Genomic DNA, 22,736 nt, shown 5'->3' with positions numbered 1-22,736 from the left:
TCCCGCTGTCCAATGACGAAGAGGCCAATGGGGCGAAGACGACGATGATGACTAGCGGCTAGCGCGGGCTGTTGCAGTTTGTCCAAGTGCAGTGTGCAGATCTGTAAATATACCTGTGCATAGCGTCGCGTCAGCAACCTCCCACGTAACAATATTGTAACCAATGTAGATTCCAGGGCCATTGCTTTCGATCTATATATGTTGCTTACTCACGATGTATTTTTATTCCTTATTCTAAGTTCAAAGCATTAGGGTGAGCTATAGGGAAAAAATCACATTTGTCTGTAGGAAACATCGACCGTTCGGGAGAAGCACATTTGAAGGCACTAGTTATGCATTGCTAGGGCGTTCACTTAAATCATGCTCCCGCAACGCTCTCACTAAGAACGTACTTTCCTTCCAACAGCGCTCCCGCATGGCTCAAAAGCCGACAATGGCCACCGAACACCCCCAGCGCACCTATCATGATGCTGATGGACTATCGCCGCTTCAACAAGACGCAGGAGTTCCGCGCCAGTCGATGCGAAAGGTGGATGCCATTCTACTAACGAATAAAAAATGGCTTGCCAATGTTCCCGCATTGTAATGAATCAAGCATGAGGCACTTCTAACCGATGAAACATCGCCAAGCAAGGTCACTATCTTTTATTGAAATCAAGCTTATTTTCATTACAAGGACGAGGGTAGGCTAGGGATAACTGACTCACCCGCCTTGCCGACGTAGTGGCTATGGCGGTGCGCTCCTAAGCCCAAGGTATCAGGATCAAACGCCTACCCGCAGCGGTCGTACTTCGAAGAGGGCTAAATACAAAAACACCTCTATATCGTCTATTCAGCTCACGTTAAAATACGCAAGTTGGTCAAAATAATCCGCAGTTCATTACTACGGCGTGCCGAATAATCAGGATATCGTTTTGGCAAGTAAAAACACGGAATTTAGTTTTGCTAAATTCTAAAAGTGAAAAATGCTAAGAGTGAAAAAGGGGGGCGAGGGTACAGATGAGAAGTTTTTCAGGAGGTGAATTCGATACTCCTTGACACATGGAAAACAATGAGGCTATAAGGGGCTCGTTCACGGAACATCATGAACATTAAGAATATATGAGGAAGGTATCATCATCACCATCATCATCATCATCATCATCATCATCATCATCAGCCTACTTTAAGTCCGCTGCAGGACGAAAGCATCTCCCTGCGATCTCCCATTACCACTGTCCTGCGCCAACCGATTCCAACCAGCGCCTGCAAATTTTGTAATTTTATCACCCCTTCTATTCTTCTGCGGCCCCCTGCTGCACCTTCCATCTCTTGACACCCATTCTGTAACCCTAATGGTCCACCCGTTATCTAACCTACGCATTACATGGCTTGCCCAGCACTGTTTTTTTTTCTGTTAATGTCAATTATAATATCGGCGATCCCCGTTTTTTCTCTGATCCACCAGCCCTCTTTTCCTTTCTCTTAGCGTTACGCCTAACATTCTTCGTTCCATCGCTCTTTGCGCAGTCCTTAACTTGTTCTCATGCTTCCTTGTCAGTCTCCAACTCTCTGTCTCATATGTTAGCACCGGTAGTATGCACTCATTGAACTCCTTCTTTTTAATGATAATCGAAGGCTTCCAGTTAGGATTTGAAAATCTTTTCCGTATACACTCCAACCCATTTATATACTTATGTGTATTTCCTCCTCGCCACGCGGGTTTCCTGTGAGTCATTGTCCTAGATAAACGTACTCATTCCAAGACCCTAGAGACTGGATGGCGATCCTGAACTCTTGTTCCTTTGCCAGGCTATTGATCATTATCTTTATTTTCTGCATATTAATCTCCAACTCTACTCTTACACTCTCTCTGTTAAGATCCTGAATCGTTTGTTGTAACTCGTCCACAGTGTTGCTGAACAGGATAATGTGATCTGCAAACCGAAGGTCGCTGAGATATTCGCGGTTGATCCTTACTATTAAGCCTTCCCCAGTTAAATAGCTTGGATACTTCTTCCAAACATGCAGTGAAAAGCACTGGATAGATTGTGTCTCCTTGCCTGACCGCTTTCTTTATAGGCATCCTCCTACTTTACTTGTGGACAATTAAGGTAGCTGTGGAATCTCTGTAGATGTTTTCCAAGATATTTATGTATCCCGTGTGTACTCCTTGATTGCGTAATGCCTCGGTTACTGCGGGCACCTGTACTGAATCAAATGCCTTTTCATAATCTATGAATGCTATAAAGGGAGATTAGGCGTACTCGGTAGATTTCATAATTACTTAATTGATCACGTGGATGTAATCCATTGTAGAGTACCTTTATTGAAGCCAGCCTCTTCTCGTGGTTGACTGAATTGCACGGCTGCCCTTATTCTATTGAAAATTATCTTGTTAAGTATTTTATGCAATAAATGCAAACTAATTGTCCTATTATTGTTAAATTCTTTAACGTCGCCCTTTTTGTTGATTAGGATAAAGTTGGAACTCTTCAAGTTCTCTACGACCCATGAAGTCATGAGACAGTTCGTATAGAGGGCCGCCAGCTTCTCAAGCATGATTTCTCCTCCATCTTGGATTAAATCGGCTGTTATTCCATCTTCTCTTGCCGCTTTTTTCTCTTTCATGTCTTGCAAGGCCCTCCTAACTTCATCGTTAGTTATAGAAGGAATCTCTGCAACCTGTTCATTACTACATCGAATGGAGGTATCGCAGCTGCTCTGGGTGCTCTGGGTGCACGTTAAAGAACCCCGGGTGGTCAAAATTTCCGGAGTCCTCCACTACGGCGTGCCTCATAATCAGAAAGTGGTTTTGGCACGTAAAACCCCAAATATTATTATTACTTCATTTGCCGCGCTACGTGTATGTAATGTGTCGTCATAGAAACAATCTCTTTCCGCGCATGGAAAAATACGTCTTTTTTCCTAACTCGCAGAATGTTGGCTTTAATACATTACGCACGCAATAGACGTAGCGCTTAACAAACACACATTTTACCTCGTTTCGCGCAAACAATGCAAGTAAGGGCTTATTACCAAAAGTAGCAAGATTTGCGGAGGAAACGTTAATTCCGCATTTAAAGCCGAATTATTTAAATTTTCGCCATTAAAAAAACTCTTTTACTTGGCTTGCGGGAAAGTCAGAAGGTCTAATAACAGACTTTTTCGGGAACTCTCTGCCTTTTAGGTCTCATATCTTCAAGTGTTTGGTGTTCGTAATGACTCGTTACACTTATTGTACGCGACTTCATCCTTTAATCTGCGAGAATGCCATCGAAGAGTGGAATTTGAAGAGTTGATTTCTTCTAATGCTTGTCTTTTATGTAATGCTTAAAAAGGCATAGCACTGTGAAGTAATGACTGAAGCTTTTCAACAGGTTCACAAATCAGTAATCCCTGCTAGATATACTGTCTGCAAGAAGTGTACAAATGAACACTTTAACAAGAGAGCTTCGAATTTGTCGTACAAATAATTTCATTCCAGAGATTTATAGGGCGTCTTTAAACATAATGAGGTAAAGCGCCAGCAGTGATGAAAAACAGTAACCATTCGGTGACATTCCTCAACGTCTTGACAACCTTAGAGGTAACGTCTCCAGGATTCACACTGTTCTTTGCGAAAGCCCGTGATAGCGGTGGTGTTTCTGTAGTCGATGTACACAGAAACAGGACTGTCGATGGCATACTTGGGCCATGGAATTTGCATAGGTAGCTCCGGTACCCTGTGAGAACGAGAGGTTTGAAACACATTTTTCCATATTATTTAGATCAATTTCAACTTGGAATAACTGATAAACTAATTTATTGCGTAAAGCCTGAGGTCATGCATATTTCATATTTCTTGCTTTTCTTTGTATTTTAGTTTTCAATAAATAGGTTTCATCACGCGCATATACATCGTAACAGGGCATGTGAGGCAAAAGGAACGAACAATGTGCTAAAAGGAACAGAACGTTTCTTCTGTATTGTCATTATTTATCCTCTTTGTGTACCGTAAAACGCGGAATATAGGTGAATCCCCCCCCCCCTCCTATAACTTGAATTCTTAAACCATGAAGAAGAAAAAATGGTAAAAACTGGTAAAAAATAACAAGTATAAAGACGGGCGTCGGCTTTTTAAGTTCGACCTGTACTCCCGTTTTTACGGTACACATGCACTAGCATGACCATTCACTAATATTTCGCCATTCGCCTCTGATCCTGGCAAAGCAGTTACTAGCTGCAGAAAATCAAAGAATGGGAGCATGTCTGTGCGCGTTACTAACGAAGGCTTTTGGAAAAGTTTATTATCACTAAGGCAGATCCCAACTAAATGACACGATGAAGCCGTTGCAGGCAACAAGAACTTTGTTTTTTGTTACCCCTACAATGAACAGACCAATGACGTCAAACGAAAAGAGCATATAACGAGACACGCTGTTCAACGGCAGAATTTGAACACAGGACGTCTAGTAGAAAAACCCGATAATGAAACCATTAGGCCACGGACGCGTTTTTTCGTCTTTATTACCGGTGTTGGACTTCTAACGCTTCCAAATGCTCATCAGTGGTCAGACACAAACAACTGTGTTAAATTAATGATACACTGTACATTGCGTGCGTCTGCCTCAGAGGCGTTACGACGTTATTAAATACATCTTTACTAGAACTAAAGGTTACACCCTGTTTACCCACCCAGGAATAATTTTAGTTGTTTCTGTTAGTAAATAAACCCTGCCACATATTCTTTAGAGTAAATACGCACTGGTGTTGCAGCCGAGTCGCAATATTAGCATGTCATTTTGGAGCGCCGCACACAGTGGAGGCCGATAAGTATATTTGAATTATAGGGAAGCATATCATCTCTGTTTATTGCGAATTACATGATGTCGCGCAGATACTGCATGGATGCATGCATCGACAAGTGCCTTAAAACGCTTTTATGAATTTGTTGCTGGCAAGGAAGCGCGTTGATTCGCTTGGTGCGTTTTGAATAGACTGCCTCGACAGGCAATTAGTATCCATGATGCCTGCTAATAGGGTCTTTTGCATATATACAAGTATATATTGCATCAAAATTTAGGAGATTGAAGGCCTATAAAGCAAAATAAATAAAGCCATGAAAACGTATTAAGCGACAAACATGAACATTGAAATTATCCATGTAATGACCATCATTCCCATGGTAGCTGAACGGTCGCAGCAACAAAATTCGCTCTAGCAGTTATTGTAGGAAACCCTATGGTCCAGACTATTGTGACATGTCTATGTCATTGTTTACACCTCAGTGGTGCCTAACTGTATTGAAAGCCGCGTTTTAGTGTAGGGAATAACAGTCTTTGCCTACTTCAGCTCTTTTGAATCTATCTATCTATCTATCTATCTATCTATCTATCTATCTATCTATCTATCTATCTATCTATCTATCTATCTATCTATCTATCTATCTATCTATCTATCTATCTATCTATCTATCTATATATGTGTCACCATGTGTCTATATATGTGATTTGGCTATGCACCAGCATAGCCAAATCAGTTTCTAGAAGCTTTCTTTCTCTGAAAAAAAAAACGCAACTACGTTACAGAAAGGAATCTAACACAACGGACCTACAAGAAGGCACACGATAATTTATTTAACAGCGCAATGACGAAACAATGTGGCACGGGTGCACAAATACAAATAAGAAAAAAATAACAATGATATCTTGACAGGTTCGTCTAGTGACAGACCTGGCAAGCTACTGCTGATGCGGTCATCATCATAATCATCAGCTTGGTTACACCCACTGCAGGACAAAGGCCTCTCCCATACTTCTCCAACTGCATCGATCATGTACTAATTGTGGCCATGATGTCCCTGCGAACTTCTCATTCTCATTCTCTCAAATCTCATTCGCCCAAACAACTTTCTGCTGCCCCCTGCTACGCTTCCCTTCCCTTGAAATCCAGTCCGTAACCCTTAATGACCATCGGTTAGCTTCCCTCCTCATTACATGTCCTCCCCATGCCTATTTCTTTTTCTTGATTTCAACTAAGATGTCATTAACTCGCGTTTGTTCCCTCACCCAATCTCCTCTCTTCTTATCCCTTAACGTTACATCAGTCATTCTTCTTTCCATGGCTCGTTGCGTCGTCCTCAATTTAAGCAGAACCCTTTCCGTAAGCCTCCAGGTTTCTGGACCGTAGGTGAGTATTAGTTAGACACAGCTGTTATACACTTTTCTCTTGAGGGATAATGGCAACCTGCTATTCATGATCTGAGAATGCCTGAGAAAGCATTCATGATCTGAGAAAAATCACCGCAGCCCATTATTATTCTTCTGATAATTTCAGACTCATGATCCGGATCCGCAGTCACTACCTGCCCTAAGTAGATGTATTCCCTTACCACTTCCAGTGCATCGCTACTTATCGTAAACTGATGTTCTCTTCGCGAGACTGTTAAACATTACTTTAGTTTTCTACAGATTAATTTTTAGACCAACCTTTCTGCTTAGCCTCTCCAGGTCAGTGAGAATGCATTGAAATTGGTCCCTTGAGTTACTAAGCAAGGCAATGTCATAAGCAATCGCAAGTTACTAAAGTACTTTTCATTAACTCTTATCCTCATTTCTTCCCAGTCCAAGTCTCTCAATACCTTCTGTAAAGAGGCTGTGAATAGCATTGGAGAGATCGTATATCACTGCCTGACGCCTTTCTTTGGGCTGATGGGATAGCGCGAAAGAAAGAAAGACAAGAACTCGGCGAATAAGAGATTCACAAAGAAAGCAATAAGAGAGGAGAAGAAGAATGGTTTGGAATGGGAATAAAAAGAAAGGGGTTCGGCAGCATTTCGGGCCCTCTAGTAAAGAAATCGGCTTCAGAGCCTGCAGCCTTCTATTCGGACAACGCACCTTTTCGAAAGAGGTTCCTTACCTCTGCTAAGAAATGCACCTTATGCGGAAGACCGCGCTTGACTTGATTTCAATGACCCCTGTCGTGAAAGCGCCAAAGGAAACGCAATGAGCGTCTTGGGCGAGTTCGTACGAGGCGTTGTTTATATCAAGTCAAGCATCAGCTTCAAGTTAAGATGCATTTCTGAATAAGGGGGTAAGTCTCGCTTGCCTGCTTTCAAAAATGGTAGCTGCCGAACGACATCAGAAGTGGAAGCCAAAGTGACAGCGGCAGATGTGAATTCGGACGCCCTCAACATTATCTAGAATACCACTACTAGAGCCCAGGCAACGTTCCGCTGCTTTTGGCACCACAGTAGGGGTCCCGTTGTGTTTTGTGTACACATTGAATTTTGATTTGTGTGCACCTTTAGGACTGTCTCGTTTGATTGCACTAGACTTTTTAAGGATTATTTAATATGATCTCATCTTTGCCGCAGAGGTCTGCATCGGTACCGATAACCTTTTTCAAGGACTATTCATAAGAACATTCAAGGCCGCTAAAACAAAGGTATAATCTGGATGTTTTCAATGTCATTTCTGCTTGGTCACAGTACGGGATATAATGCTGTGCTGCAAGCCTTCAACATGTATTTCTTATTTACAGCTGGTATTCTCGAGAGGAATACGGCTTGGTATTTGTCTCGCGATGTCACGAAGGATCATATACAGTCCCGCACCATAGAAATTGGAAGCAGATTTTTTTTTAATACAATAGATGTTCTTGGATGAGCTTGCACCTATGCATCGGTTTAAGAAGGAGTTCCAGTTGGTTAACCTCGCAGACTACTCATCGAGTGGAGTTGATGCGAATAAGGCTTTCTGACATGCTAGCACCGCTTACTTTCATCACCTCTTGGAAAAATTTGCCCCGGACGTTCCTCACACACGTGAATGGCAAATTTCATTTGTCTGCATGAATAGTTGTCAGCTAGCGGGAAATAAAACCTTGTTAAAGCACGAAATATCCCCAAGCACATAGGTTATACATCCTCATGCATCAGGTGTCTAGTTTTTCGCTCCCATTTCATGTTTCACTCATTTTCCTGTAACCGTTATTGTTGCCGCACCTCTTCTTATGCTTCTACATTCTCAGTTTTCGTGCATTTAATAGCAAGATTTATAACTTAAGTATCCTGTACTATACGCTGGGACTTCTCTCTGTATACGGCTTTACTATGTCAATATGTTTAAAATACAAATAAAACACATTTACAAGTACTGTTACTACCACTACGACATTGCTGACATACTCCACGAAGTTACAAATACTGAAAATGGGAACCCTAAGATAACGCCTCACTCACCCTGTCTCAGCGAAGGTCTTCAGCGCCGTAAGCACAACTTCAGACACATCAGCATCTTCGGCATCGAAGCGGTCCTGGTCAATAAGAGGAACACCGAAGATGTAGTTCATGTCGAAAGTGTGCGGCGTCCCCATCCAAGAAGGAAGAGGGTTCTTTGATGACTTGTGGCCAAAGACGTACGCGTATACGTTCTGACCACGCTCCACATGTTTCTCTGCCGTGAAGTGCATCGGGCAGACGAATGCAGAGTCAGAAATGTAGTCAACATAGCCGCGCCTCAAAGACGCTTTGTCCTGGGTATCAGCTGTGTACTTTTCCAGCATCTCCGGAAAGTTCATCTTTAGCCACGAAAATATGCCCTCGTGCAGCGAGTGCTTAAACATGTTGTCTTCCAAACCTTCCACGTCGTCCGGCAGCAGCTCGCTTCTAAGAGGATACATGAGCGCTAGCACTCCTTCGTCCTCGGTGACTCCAAGGACGATGTCGGCGGCATTGAAGAATCCCTTGCTGATTGCCACGGTAGGCACCTTCGGCAGGAATTCATTGTGGTAGGTTGGCAAGAACGTAAATATCTTGGGCGCCAGTGCTTCGCTTGCCGCCAGTAGGATTTCGTCGGCGCTCTTGGTTCTCAAGCAGTCGATCACAGTCTCAGGGCTGGAAGCCAAGCTACGATCTCCACCCGAACAGCCTACAACTGCGGCAACAGTATCACCTTTGCTGGTGCTTTCCTGTGGGCCATCAAAAAAATCTGGAGTGTGGAGATTTCCGCTCATCATGTACACCCTTTGGAAAAGACCGCGGCTCATAGGAGACAGCATGTGTGCGTGGGCACTCATTCCACCAGCACTTTCTCCAAATATAGTCACTCTAGACGGGTCTCCACCGAAATCGCGGATGTTCTCTTGGATCCACTTGAGAGCCAAATTCTGATCTAAAAGACCCATGTTTCCAGGCGCTTCCGGGCTGTTGGCGTCCAGGAAACCCAAAAGTCCAAGGCGGTAATTAACCGAGACCACAACGAGGCCAGTCTTGGCAGCAAGGGCTGCCCCGGTGTATTTGTCGTAGCTCGCGCAGCCCTGCGTAAAGCCGCCTCCGTGAATCCACACAACTACTGGCGCAAGGTCATCGTCGCGTGCAAAGTGGCTCCAGACGTTCAGGTGCAGGCAGTCTTCTGTATATTCAATCTCACCGGCCGTGAAATTGCTAAGCACAACCTGCAAAGAGAGACAGCAGCCCTGTATGGATTAATTTTGTGGACGTACTAAAAACGTACCTACTATTAGCGACGCACCACAGACCATGACAATGTGGCACTATACCCGGAACACCGGCAGTAACCTACCTAACCGAATACCCCGCAAGAAAATTCACGTATTTCCTCAGCGTGGTTTCTCGGCCAGCTTTTTATTAAAGTTCAGTTTTGCCACCCAAACATTTAGGCACTGAGCAATAATAGCCTCAAACGCAAAGTCCCCAAATTGTGCAAATAACCCCACTGCGTCTTATTCGAGAATTCATGCAGCAGTTCTAATTTTCATAGAGTTACGAGGGATAATTAACAGGCTCATTGACTAGCGATATGGGGTAGGCGAATAACTTAAGACAAAAGAGTTTCAAAAGCAGCATAGCGAGAAAGGATTAAACCTTTTCTAATTCTAACACAATGCTCTCGTGGTGCAGCACTGTGCAACGTATCATACCTGAAAATACATAGTGGTGTACCTGATAACTCATTAATCATCATAATGCCTTAATGGGCGCACAGTTTTCGTGTTCACACTTTGAGTTCTATTCTTTTATTTTGTTTTGTACATACTACCACAACACCATGGTAGAAAAAGCGAAATATAGATGTTTGACTTGATCACTTCTTCAGGTACTGTACACTGAAACTTTTAAGATCCCGCGACTCTCCGAAGCATTCAAATTGTTTGTGTTGACGCTCTTAAAATTTTATATTACTCTTAGTAAACAAAAGCCCACTATTTTAGTAGGCGTACAGAAAAAGCATAAAGACTCATTGCCCATTCATTTAATCTGGCTAAGCTTCAGAAATACCTTCGTGCTTAAGAACAACGCTCCCAAACAAATACTTTGATTTATGGACTACTTTGAGGATTACATTTATTTCTTTTGGTAATTGCCTCTTATGGAAGTCCGAGCTTTAAATTGACATTAAGGGACCAAAGACGCTGTTTATAAAATGTGCTAAATTCCATGAGCCAATGTAAGTTCCTTGCGCAAACATGCGGAGTCGTCCAACTACCTACGGCGAAGCGTGAATCTTTCTGGTGAAAAGAGACACTTTCCACACTACGTGCACAATTTTGCTTATTTCAGTGCACAATGAAAGTTATTGGCAATCTGCTGCCCAATCATAACAACCATCGTCTTAAGGAAAACAAAATTTTCTGACCTTTGTCCCAAACGTTAGCCAGAACCGCTGCAAACGCGTTAGTGCTTTTAAATCCCTCTGAACTGTTTCGAAAGCTGCCTTGGCTGTCAAATGCATTCAATTAACCTTTGTGCGGACATATTCTCTCTGCATCATCGCTTTTGTACTGCTCATTTTTTTCTTTCATTGCCCCCTCTCCCATTAAATACGCAACTGGACCGTAATCTGGTTGCCCTGTCTAATGTTCGTATCACGTTTTCTTTTCTTTTCTTTCATGAGCACAAGTAATTACCTACATAGGTGCAATTCGGAAATAATATGAGTAACTTCAGACGACTATATACAATATATGAATGGCTGCATCAGCCTATAATGTAGCACGTTTGACCTCGAACATATTCAGCTAGGTCAGCACACGGAGTGCCTTGTTAAACCGCATGCAACAAAAACGTGTTATACTTTGCTTGATATACTTACGTGATATAAAACGTGATATACTTATGCCTTTGCAACTGTAGTACCCACTGGCTTAGGTTGCGTCGTTGCTTAGAGGAGAAAAGCCAGTGCTCGATCTTGCATGGGTCCCATTTACATATGGCGCTCTTGTGCCACGTTAGAAAAGACCTGCGCCGTTATTATAGCGCTTATGGAAAGCCTGAAATGGAAGGTACTAGTGGAAATTCGCCGAGGTCGCAAGCACGTAACGCATCTTTCTCCATTGTTCGTGGGGCGGCTTGTACGAACATTTAAAACCGGAAATTGTAACGAATCTTGGAACGCCCCTCTAGTGTGGGCTAGGAGTTGCGTAGCGAACATTTAGGAATGTATTCTTAAATGTGTTATTATTTTCGTATTAAAGTTTCTTGCAAGGCGCCCCTGGTATACGTTAATCCCCTATGAAAATGGTCATTGCCTTTATGTTTCCTTTATGTTTCCTTCTTGTGCCCTATGTGACCTTTATGATTCCTTGTCCTTTGTGTGACCTCCGGGACGCCAACTTTGTGTGTACCACATGTTTACTCATCCTAACCTATACCTCGAGGAAGTGACCTTTATTATGCCTCTAAGATGTGTCCTTTATGTTTACGGCAGGATGTTAACTGGGCGTGTACTATGTGTTACCTGAGTGTACACTTGAGTGCACATAACAACTGTCCGTACATATAATACAGGCAGATATATCTGTACTTTGTGACAGCCGTTGATACACTCTGCAGAGTCATTGTAAGTACTAAATCTTGACTTATCCTTTCCTTTGCCCCAAGAAAACAACCCTTATATATAATTATTGTAGTATGTGCCCTTTGTGTTTACGGCGGGATGTTACCTACGTGTGCACTTCAGTGCACACGTAGGTAACATAGAGCATTAACCTATATATGGTGCATGCACTCTTTATATGTTACCTACATGTGCACTTGAGTGCACATGTAGGTAACAGAATGTGCGCAGTAAGCATCTTTTGTGAATAGTACAGTTAGAGCTATCTGTACTGTATGTTAGTCACTGGCAGATTCAAGGAAAAGGCACTCCTTGGCCCCCTCGCACTACATGCCGACCGGCACTAATTGTGGCTATATTGTGCGGAAAATCGAGCATTCCATGAAATAGGATGGTGTATATAATGATTTATGCCATGCATTCTCTTAATATATAAAGTATTTCTTACTTTTTCAACCTGCTATTCTCCAGTAGCAAGTCATATGCAGAAATCTGCAGTATTTAACCTAATATGCAAGAATTTCATGAAAGTTTTGCGCCAGCTAGGCTATCAAATATAGTTGATTGAGTGTTTAAGACGGTTCTCATAGCAGGCGTCTTTCAGATGCTCCGCTTCGCCTCCAGTTTGGGAAATAATCTACTTAATATTTATATGTGAATTGATATATATATATATATATATATATATATATATATATATGAGCACTATGTTACCTGTGTGGGCACTCTATGTTACCTGGCTGTGTACTTCCTCGAGTGCACATCCAGGTAACATAGAGTGCGCTCAGTGATTACCTTTTAAACATGCTACAGATAGATCGTCTACCTGAAAGATGTATTAACTTTAACTACTGGCGTAAAAAAAAAAAAGGGGGGGTGCACCTGCCTTCCCCTCCCTATATGTCTTGGCCGTATTGATCACCACGCACCATCAACAGTACATACGTACATCAAAGCCTCATGCAGCGAATAATCCCTCACGACAAATAACAATTGCGCGGCGGCTGGAGACGCGGTGGCACGACGCGCAGTGTTCGGTGGCTTGCGCTACATGAACCGCAAAAGAGGCGGACGCCTCCGCGGCCAATCTGCCGCTTTGCTAGTGAGCGTATATGATTACACGACCATTTAAGCAGCTGTTCTCGTCGCTTTCGCGCTGACCACAAGTACGAGTAACTGCTGTGTCGATATTAGCACGCGTAGAAGGGCAGCGCGGATCCCGTAAATGCTTGCAAGCCAGCCATCGCCACATTTTAACGCGATAGCGTTAAGGAGCTCGTGTCGCAGAAAAGCCGGTGTCGTCGGCGTCGGTGTCGGTGTCGGCGTCGGCGTCCGCGGCGTTGGCCGTGAGCGATAAATCACGGCGGGCACTTCATAAATAAAAAGCAACTTCCAAGATGGGCTGGGTGGGAATCGAACCAGGGTCTCCGGAGTGTGAGACGGAGACGTTACCACTGAGCCACGAGTTCGATGCTTCAAAGCGGTACAAAAGCGCCTCTAGTGAACGCGGTGTTGCCTTAGAAACGAGCTGTTTCTAAGGCTCAGGCGTGCGTCGCTTGCTCAGGCGCACATTTCGTTGTCGTGCCGAACGCTGCGTTGCTCGACGCTCACCGCGTCCGATGCAGGGCGTGTAGTCGCTGCGCCGTAGCCCATTTTGTTGTCTTTATTCCTTACGCTACGGGAAATATGGTTTCACCTATTCAAGATAAGGCCTGACATTCTCAAAAACACGCCACTGGACGCCATAAGAAGCCTGTATGTGTGGCGATTCCGAATTTCTGATCGGTGGGTGTCACAGTTATCGCGGCTGCCCGCACACCGTGCGCCATCCAAAGAAGACGGAGCTGCGCATGGTGCGCGCTGATTGGCTCGTGTCCGCCGGCAAAAGTTCGCGCATAGTTCGTCTAAAATCTTTGTATATACTTTAAAAAAACAAGGCAGCGCACCAAGACACTTTAAACTCAATAATCTGTGTTTAAATACATTGCCTTCCTTCCAGATAAGTTTTTTTTAAATCTCGAAGGCCGTGCTTTTTCAAAATGTACGCCCTAAAAGGAAATACAGATCTCGGAGGCTAAATTCCCTTGTTAACCGCAGTGCGGCGCTGCCGCGGTGTGACGGTTGACGGTGAGCTGGGCCACGTTGTGTTGCTGTGAGCGGTGAGAGTGCTCGTTGCAGTTACACGGTAATTTAATCATATTTTCGAAGTGCCTAAACAAACTGTGATCCGTACCGTGTGCATTAACCATCAGGAAGCCTCTGGACTCGTGTAACGCCATTAGTTCGCCTTATGTTTCCTGTGATACGCCAGTGTCTTATGTGTACTACAGCGCCCGTCCGAGCTGCCTTTGTTCTCGCCTATCCGCGTTCGCTCGTGGAATACCTGGTACTGTGGCTTCGAATTATGGTGCGTGGAAGAATTTGTTAAAAGTTGTGCTTTCGTGCGCTGGTGTTCATCGGCAATTCGACAGCGTTCGCGCGGAAAAGAGCGTCGTCGCGTGGTGCCTGCGAGACGAAGGAGCCGTTTGCTGACCACATTGAAGGTAAGCAGGTCTGACGCTTGCGCGCATTCTCGCAGCTTTCGGTTCATGTAGTAAGCTTTGTGGAACGACAACAGCACACTTTCTGAGCCTACGTTGACCACGTTGCTGTGCACATTTAGCAAAGCGTTTCACGAGGGGAGTTTCCGTGAAATGTATTATTTCTTACCGCTTACTTGCTTTATGGAGTGATGTGCTACCACCGCTGATTGTTGGGAATTAATGGGCAAATATTTACGTGAACGCTGAAAGTCACTGCTTTCTCGGTAGTTTCCCGGCAAGAAATTCTTCCGTAGATATGAATTTCCGCAAGTTACGTGTGTAATGTATGTCGATGTGTCACGGGCATCGCGAGTTGGCACGCGACTGCGATGTTTGTCGCTTGAACAGATGTTAGCTTGTGTGAAGATTATTTTATTGATGCAGTTCAGATTGAAGTCCAGCTTCGCGAGAACTTGTCTGCATTGTTTGTGTTCTTCGACGTGCTCGTGTATTTGTCTTTTATATTGTAGGGCAAATATAGACCGACATTACAACAGCGAAATTTCTTTTTAATCGAGGCATGTCAATCAGACGCTCGTTTTCATTAATATTTTCATCCGAAGAACAGGATGTCAGTGCCTGCGATTGTTAAAGACAGTGGCTTGTAGCACTGCCAAATAAGGGATGCGATTTTTTTGCGATGCTTTCCGCTCGATGTTTGCCACTCTTATAACCCACCTTGCACGGCTGGCTGTACTAGTTATTAAGGATAGCGGAATGTCGGTCAGATCAATGAGCAAAAGGAGTAGCATCGGAAAAGGGATCGCTACAAAATCGCGGCCTAGGTTTTAGACCGTTCGTAATCGATTGTTCGTTTGATTTACTAGATATTTAAGTTTTTGTGATAATTTCCCAGGTAGTCTGATGTTGGCGGCTGGTTTTATTTCCGCCTGAATTTTACCATATAACAGTGTAACCACTTGAGATATAACTACGAGACATCTGTACAAGCAGGCACACGAAGATTTGTTGGCCAGTTGCCTGCTCCTAAAGGTCATGTACTACTTAGCAGCTGCTGCAGAAATGTTTAAAAGAATTTGTGAGCAGTTTAATACCTGAGTGGACTGGCAGCTCAGTCTGTTTCAAACAATTAGTTAAAAGCTTCTGTGTTGCCCTGACGTTTTTATGAGCTGTTTTTGACTGCTCCACGTTTCTTAGCTGTGTGCATACAGGCCAGGCTGTGTTTGCTTATATGAATATCTTTGAATAAGTGAAAAAGATTGGCTTTTGTTTTGTTTTTCAGGTGCCTTGTGAGCTCTCACCCAAGCACCACATTCCAGAGGTCTGCTGTGAGCAGACGTGGCAAATTGTAGTAACATCCAGATAGTCCAATAAACTGTTCGTAGTTTCAGACAAACCTTTGCAAAGTATAGTCAAAACTTTCTTTTAAAAGTGCAAGCACTGATCCAACCTGATCTTTCTATCCAAACATTACATTTTATATTAGCAAGAAAGACATAACTAGAACAGCAGCACTCCAGTGAGGAACGTACAGTGGTACTCCAAGTGTTATACTGAAATAATCTATGAAGTCTAATTACTTTGTAATTTTAGAACAAATTGGCATGAATTTCTGTGCCATAGCAGAGTTCCAATCCGCGCGCTGCATCATGTAGGGAACAGTGACCTACAATGAAAACCAATGCAAAACTTTTTAACTCAGGAAATGTTTATAAAAATAAAATGTGCACACGGAACTCTTCATCTATGCATGTCTACGTAAAATACAGGATTTAATCACTGCGGCCACATAAAGGATGCATAAAGGTAGGACACACGAAGGAAACATAAAAGCAGTGGTCAAATTTCAACATGGAGGAAACATAAAGTACGGTAACATAAGGGATACATAAAGGGAGGACACATGGAGGAAACGTAAAAGCAGTGGCCAAATTTCAACATGGAGGAAACATAAAGTACGGTCACATAAGGGATACATAAAGGGAGGACATATGACGGAAACATAAAAGCAGTGGCCAAATTTCAACATGGAGGAAACATAAAGGACATTTCCTCATGTGAACTGCGGGAAACATACAGTAAACATAAAGGGCATAACCATTTTCATAAGGGATGGCACAGAAAGACGATGAGAAATCAGAACATCGGGCTTTCTCTTAAGTCCACGATGGGCAAAGAGTGCAGCAGAAGGTACCTGAGGTGATGCATGGAAATGGCATAATGCTGCTGGCGGACAATGCAAGGAATTGGCACGGACTTACGAGTATGTGTCGCAACATTCTCAGCCCAAAATTTGGCACAGTGATATCGGGAATTCCGATCTTTAATGAAGGGACGAGTAATGACGTGGTATGAATTCAACAGCAACATACTGATTGTCCAGCAATATCAGTACCAAGGTGTCTACCTAAACGAGAAAAGGCTACTTAGGCGTGCACCAGGATATTCTAAGAATAAAATTGAAGCGCAATGTAGCCATATATTACATCTGGGGCAACAGTAAATAGGAGGTCGCGCGAGAAATTGGGCAACAAGCGGTAACGATGGCAAATGCCGTCATGCGCTTTAGATAAGACACCTGCTTTGGTTTGGAAGTTAACGAGATCAATTGGCTAGTTCTTTGGGATCCCATGGCAAAACCTCACATGATCTAGTGCAGGGTGATATGGGTTGGACGGCATTTGAAGCCACGGAAACACAGAATAAACTTAGTGTTGAAGAAAGACTGAGTCGCACCCATAAAAATATATGGTCCGCTGAAGTGGACAAATGTCTGTACCTCAAAATCTTTGAGACGGAGCGGAGAAAGAGTTCAATAATTTAGCTACCAAAAGTACCAATCGAGACCAGGAGCTTCAAAAACAGTCAGAGAAACAAAGATAGTTAATCGGGCGCAAAAGATGGAAACAAAAAAAGGTTGCTGAATAGCGGTCAACACCGAAAAAAGACAAGGTCTTCCTGGGTGCATTAGCCAACCACGCGGTTTGTTGTTAAGATTGCACAACCTTCAAGATCGGCTCACGTTGTTAAACTACACTAACTCCGGAATTGGTCTATATTTTTCACTGAGTCAAGCCACATATTCGGTTCATGTTTCTGGAGCATACAATATGAACCAGCTCTAGTTTCGGACTCATTCTGCAAAGTGCGCATTATTACTGCTCTGTATAGGATCCTGCATTAATTGGTAAAGTGTTCGAAAGAAGATTTCCCACTTACCGCTGCGCTGTTCCAGCAGAAATTTTGCAGCAGGGTCGCATTTTTGAGCTCACAACATACGCCATTCCACCCAGACCTGCCGCTTGCTGTAGCTGTCGGCAGGCAGCGAGACAAGCTTACGTTTGCTAGAGTTACTCTGTGCATACTCCCTACGATGGCAGAATTGCGCGTAGGTCCGCGGTCTTGCTGCCCGCCGCAGCCTTATTAGGAAGCGAAACGAGTCCTCTTGAAAGCCGCCGCGGTCGCTCAGTGGCTATGGTGTTGGGGCGCTGAGCACGAGGTCGCGGGATCGAATCCCGGCCATGGCGGCCGCATTTCGATGTAGGCGAAAACAGCCGTGTACTTAGATTTTGGTGCACGTTAAAGAACCCAGGTCACCAAAATTTCCGGAGTTCTCCACTACGGCGTGCCTCATAATCAGAAAGGGGTTTTGGCACGTAAGACCCCATAACTCCTCTTGAATGCAGGAGACGGCGCCGCTCAGCGGTGGAGTGCGCTTGCTCGTTCATTCCGCGTTATCGGCGGCAAGAGCACTTACACATGAAAGAACTAAGGGCGACTCGAAGGAAGAGCGAATTTAGATCAAATTCATGCTGTACGTTGTTCGTTGCGAGGCGCTATCGCCAAAACCGTAATATATATATATATATATATAAACTAGGTAAAGTAGTTTCTACAAACTGCACGTTGCACGTCGTTTTTGACACAGCGTTTTGAAAGAGAAAATAGGTAAACCACGCAAACCGCCGTGTCGGATAAAATAAGCGCTACAAGTTATCTGTGCTACTTAAGGAGAATTCCCTCAGATCGAAGAGGGTCTGGCGTAGTACAGGCTGGATATGGCTCCAAATTTTTATACTTGGTAGTTCGACGGACCGTGACGAACTGTATATACTGTATTATGCTGCCCTGCTACATCTGTAAGGTGACACTACATAAGCGCAGTGTATATATATATATATATATATATATATATATATATATATATATATATATATATATATATATATATATATATATATACACATATGCGCACATTGTTCTCTTTTTCCGCTGCAGTTTTTTTCACTGGCTAACCAGCTGTAACACAGCGGGAGAGCAGCCATACATGTCCGAACTGTTATCACCCATTCCTTACAAAAAATATTGTTAGTAAGATTTACACTGACTCTATATTATAAGAGGTCATGCGTGACGTAAGCAGGTTTGTGCATTCTGGAACGTCCCGTTACGCTGGAATAAATAACGAGTCTTAGCCGAAACACTCGGCCCGCAGTAGTGATTTCGACGTGTGACGATCATTTTGCTTCCAGTGTCACTTGTTTTTCTGGGCTTATATTTGACGAGAGAGAAACTTTAATATTGCGATAACACCTATATGGACACTTCAGACGGATTTTTGCCGTCGCCGTGAAGTGCCGTACGGATTCCATTGGCGATAAAATCGCCGCTGCGCACCGTATGCTGTACGTGCAGGTGAAAGCGTGCGAGAGTGAGCCTGCGAACACAGAATAATATCGCATTTGCGAGAGATGAAAGCAGGACGAAAGCGCGCCCTCTTCTTTCATGCGCGAACAACTGGGGTGAGGCGATGATGAGAGGTTGTGCTTATCCGAGGGCTGCTGCTTTCGGGAAAACCGTGCGGGCGCCGTATCTTGAAAGAGATCTGCGACGTAGCCAAAGTGCGCTCGCGCACAGTCCACCTCCTCAAAGCGAACTGCGATGTTTGCAGAGTGCGTGTAGTGCCCGTAGCTTCGTACGCGCTGCGCTTGCACGAGAGATGCACGAAGGCCGATTCGCTCACTGCTGCTGCCGCAATTCCTGACTACAGCGTTCTGACAGCAGTTTCCGCTGTCATCGAGCCAGATGTGTTGATGTTTACCTGTGCGCGCCTGACGCCATGCTTGTTAATTTAGTTAGTAAGCGGATGTTTAGAAGTTTACACGGTCGATAAATCTACTATCCTTACTTCGTATAGCTGTCTACTAATTTTCTGTCGCAATAGGTTGTTCGCCTTGCGGGAGAAACTGCCACATTTTTGTGCTTTGAAAACACCTAACGCAAGACGTGTTCTTGCTCCTCTCAATATCGGCTTCTGACGTCTCTTACGCAGCAGCCACTTAAGACGGACGACGGAGACAGACCTGCCCCATGAAACTGAGGATTCTTTCCAGTTTTCTTGCAGGTTTGTGCAGTGGGGTTAGCAGCAGCCGGACTGTCAATGTAGCAAGTTCGCCGAATTGAGAAGTACTGTGTACTAATCTTGACTCTGCGCCGTAGGGCCGCAGAGCAATGACCATTGAAACTGCACTAAACCCACCAACACGACATATCCGACACTGGCGTGGCAGAGGCCGCAGAGCATATAGCGAATTCAGCGGTGCTGTTGGCGGAAGTGTAAGCACAGCCGTGAAACTGGCTTAGCCTCAAAAACATGTTTTGTACGCATGTGACCACATTTGCCAAATAGGGGCTCGAGCGGTGCGTTCCATCAGAGGCGGAACTCCGCTTATACAGTGACTCTAATGCTTGCCCCCTCGCTCGGCTGCAGCTCGCATCTACATAACCGAAGGCAAGTTTGCACTTTTTTTCTTAAAAACAGGCAAGAAACTGTAGACAGTATTACATCGAACGACCTGAATTCGAAAATATTATCGTTTTGCAAAATTTCAGCCAGCGCAGTGTAACGGTAAGCGGAAAACTCTTTTTCAAACAGGTTAAGCGAAATATACATGAGCCTGTATATAGCTTTACGTTAACTTGGTGCATTTTTTCGTTCTAAGTTTTATTTTGACACCTTTCGCGTTGTTCAATGTGGACTATAAGGCCTCAGTTGCCTAATTTTAGTGAACGAGGGCAATAAGTAGTAGCCAGTTTCCAAGATATTACGAATCCCGACTCAATCTGAAGTAGCCAAAGAATACTTTTTCTTGAAAAAAAAAACCATGGGGACAAGACGACAACAACGAACTCACACAGGAAAATCTGTGTGGTGACTTGAATGGCAGTGGCTTGCTATTTCAAACTGATGCTGCTTGCCTCAATACAAAAACATTCGCAACAGGATGGGCCATATGTCTGGTGCAACCAAAATGCTGAGACAGCTCAGCAAACCCTAGTGTAATGCGGAGTATTCACCGAGCGAGACCTGTATAGGTAACATGCACATACCAGAATCTTCGTGGCTTAAACTGGGTGGAAATATTAGCCAGTCAGGCAGTCCAGATAAGCAAGAGACGTGTGGAGAATTGATTTGGGGGACCGAATCCGTTACATGCAAAGGTAACTGTGCAAAGCACAGATAGAGGCTTACGGAATAGGAAAAATACAAGAGAGACGGGGACAACGTTACGCTGAGGAGCATGTATACATTACCTGGCTAACTTAAGTGGCTATTGAGACTTATTGAGATAATGACTTAAGAGGTGGCTATTGGCCGCCCCCTCTGTTGGAAGGGGGATTCCAGTAAATTATTCTGATACTACGATATCAATTATATCGACACTGCATGCGCATTGCTGCCACCGGCGTCGCCGTCAGCATGATGTTCTGCATTAAGTGCAAGGTTGATAACACCGTAGCCATGCGCCCTACGCTATATGCGCGAGTTAGAGCATTGGAGGTGAGCCGACGATCGAGGCTCAATCTCGCCCGCGCAAGAGGGAGAAAAGTGGTGAACAAGCCCCCCTGCATCGGTCGCGCGCGAGGCACCGTGGGGAGAGAAGGGAGGGGGGCGGCATTCTACACCGCAAAGCAACGAAGGGGGCCAGTTGGCGGATGTTCGTAATTATATTGCGCTTAGTGTTACACTGACGATTTTAAGGGAAGCACAGGGCGTGGACGTACGTAGCGCAAACTATCAGCTGTTTAATACTGTTAAAGAACGCGCTTATATACGAGGAGATATGCACGGGGGGGGGGGGGGGACGATATAAGAAGATATGACAACGTGACGACAGGTGATGATACTGTGGGCCACGCATACATCGTTCACTTGCACCCGTTCGCCCTGACAAACTCGACCTCAGCTTCCATAAGCGCGATGGACGAAGTGCTTACGCACATCTCTTTTTCATTGGCTATCGCAAGTGCCTCCCATATTTCTCGCTCCATTTTCGTTTTTGATGTGCCAGTGACTGTGGTGGTTCCTATAGCGGAGAGCATTTGCATTGTTTGCAGCGTGCAGCCAAGTTGCTAAGTGCTGTCAGAAGCGGGCACGTGTATTTGTGCTCCCGTAACCTACCATTTAGACATCGTCCAGTTTGTCCAATGTACACTTTCGCGCAGTCTAGTGGCATTTGGTAAACCACTGAAGTAGCACATTCCACGTACTTTTTCACGTGCTTAGTCTGACAGACCGTAGCACTTGGATTGTCCTCTTTAGATCCTGCGTTCACCCTCTTGCACATGCCTTTAATTTTTCCGGAGCGGAGAATAGTACTTGAACATCACGGCGTTCGGCTGTTCAAAGTACTGTTCGCCGCGTGAAGTAGCCTTGCGAACCGCACCTTGAAAACCATTTGTGCTGCCGACAGACACTACCGATTGCTGATGGCTTCGCGCGCTGTGTTCTCGCCGCTTAGCGTTAAAGAGAGACGCGCGTGCCCGTATCTTGAAATAGACTAGCTAAAGGGGCAGGGTGCCGCCTGTGCTGGGAACTTCTGAGCGCTGTGTTCTCGCCGCTCCGTTGACACTGAAGCGAGAGGCAGCACGAAGATGAATTTGCTCGCTCCTGCGGGCTCTACATTTTCTCGTTGGGTAAGCATAGAAATGCTTGCGCATTTAAAACTCAGTTAATTTTTCCTGTGGAGTTCTTAGCGTAATAATCTTTGCTTTGTTTATCAATCCTACTAAAAATGGAGCCCCTCTATTGCACTCGCTCTATTATACGCTTTGCTTAGCAGTGTGACGTTCATTCCTTAGTGCATTCCGAGCAGCCTTGCGTTGACCTCACTCACAACTATTTGTATTCTGTTAACATTTTCTCCTTTGGTGCTTCTGTTCAATCCTTATTCCTAGGTGGTCGGTTTCTCAACGGGCCTCTCGAACTGCGCGAAAGGGGAAAATAAGCATTTCACGCTTAAAGATGACTCGGAACTACAAATCGAGAATGAAACATCGCGCTCGTCCCTGAGCACATCCCAACAAAGCCCGA

At 44.4% G+C, this 22,736-nt stretch overlaps 1 protein-coding gene across 2 annotated transcripts in view; it reads right to left on the bottom strand.

Annotated features, from left to right (window-relative positions):
- Nucleotides 1-629: 629 nt before the first annotated feature.
- The window catches only part of LOC142564047 (acetylcholinesterase-like), an 86,998-nt gene continuing 64,891 nt past the window's right edge, over nucleotides 630-22,736 (bottom strand). For both annotated transcript variants that reach the window (XM_075674864.1, XM_075674863.1), the window contains exons 3-4: nucleotides 8,204-9,417; nucleotides 630-3,704 (exon numbers count right to left, since the gene is read on the bottom strand). In XM_075674864.1, the coding sequence (XP_075530979.1) occupies nucleotides 3,563-3,704; nucleotides 8,204-9,417 (1,356 nt within the window). In that variant the 3' untranslated portion in view covers nucleotides 630-3,562. The remainder of the gene's footprint in view (nucleotides 3,705-8,203; nucleotides 9,418-22,736) is intronic.

The sequence above is a fragment of the Dermacentor variabilis genome, chromosome 11 (assembly GCF_050947875.1).
Source record: "Dermacentor variabilis isolate Ectoservices chromosome 11, ASM5094787v1, whole genome shotgun sequence".
Taxonomy (NCBI): domain Eukaryota; kingdom Metazoa; phylum Arthropoda; class Arachnida; order Ixodida; family Ixodidae; genus Dermacentor; species Dermacentor variabilis.
Note: the sequence above shows the minus strand (reverse complement) of the source record. Positions and strands in the feature narration are given on the sequence as shown.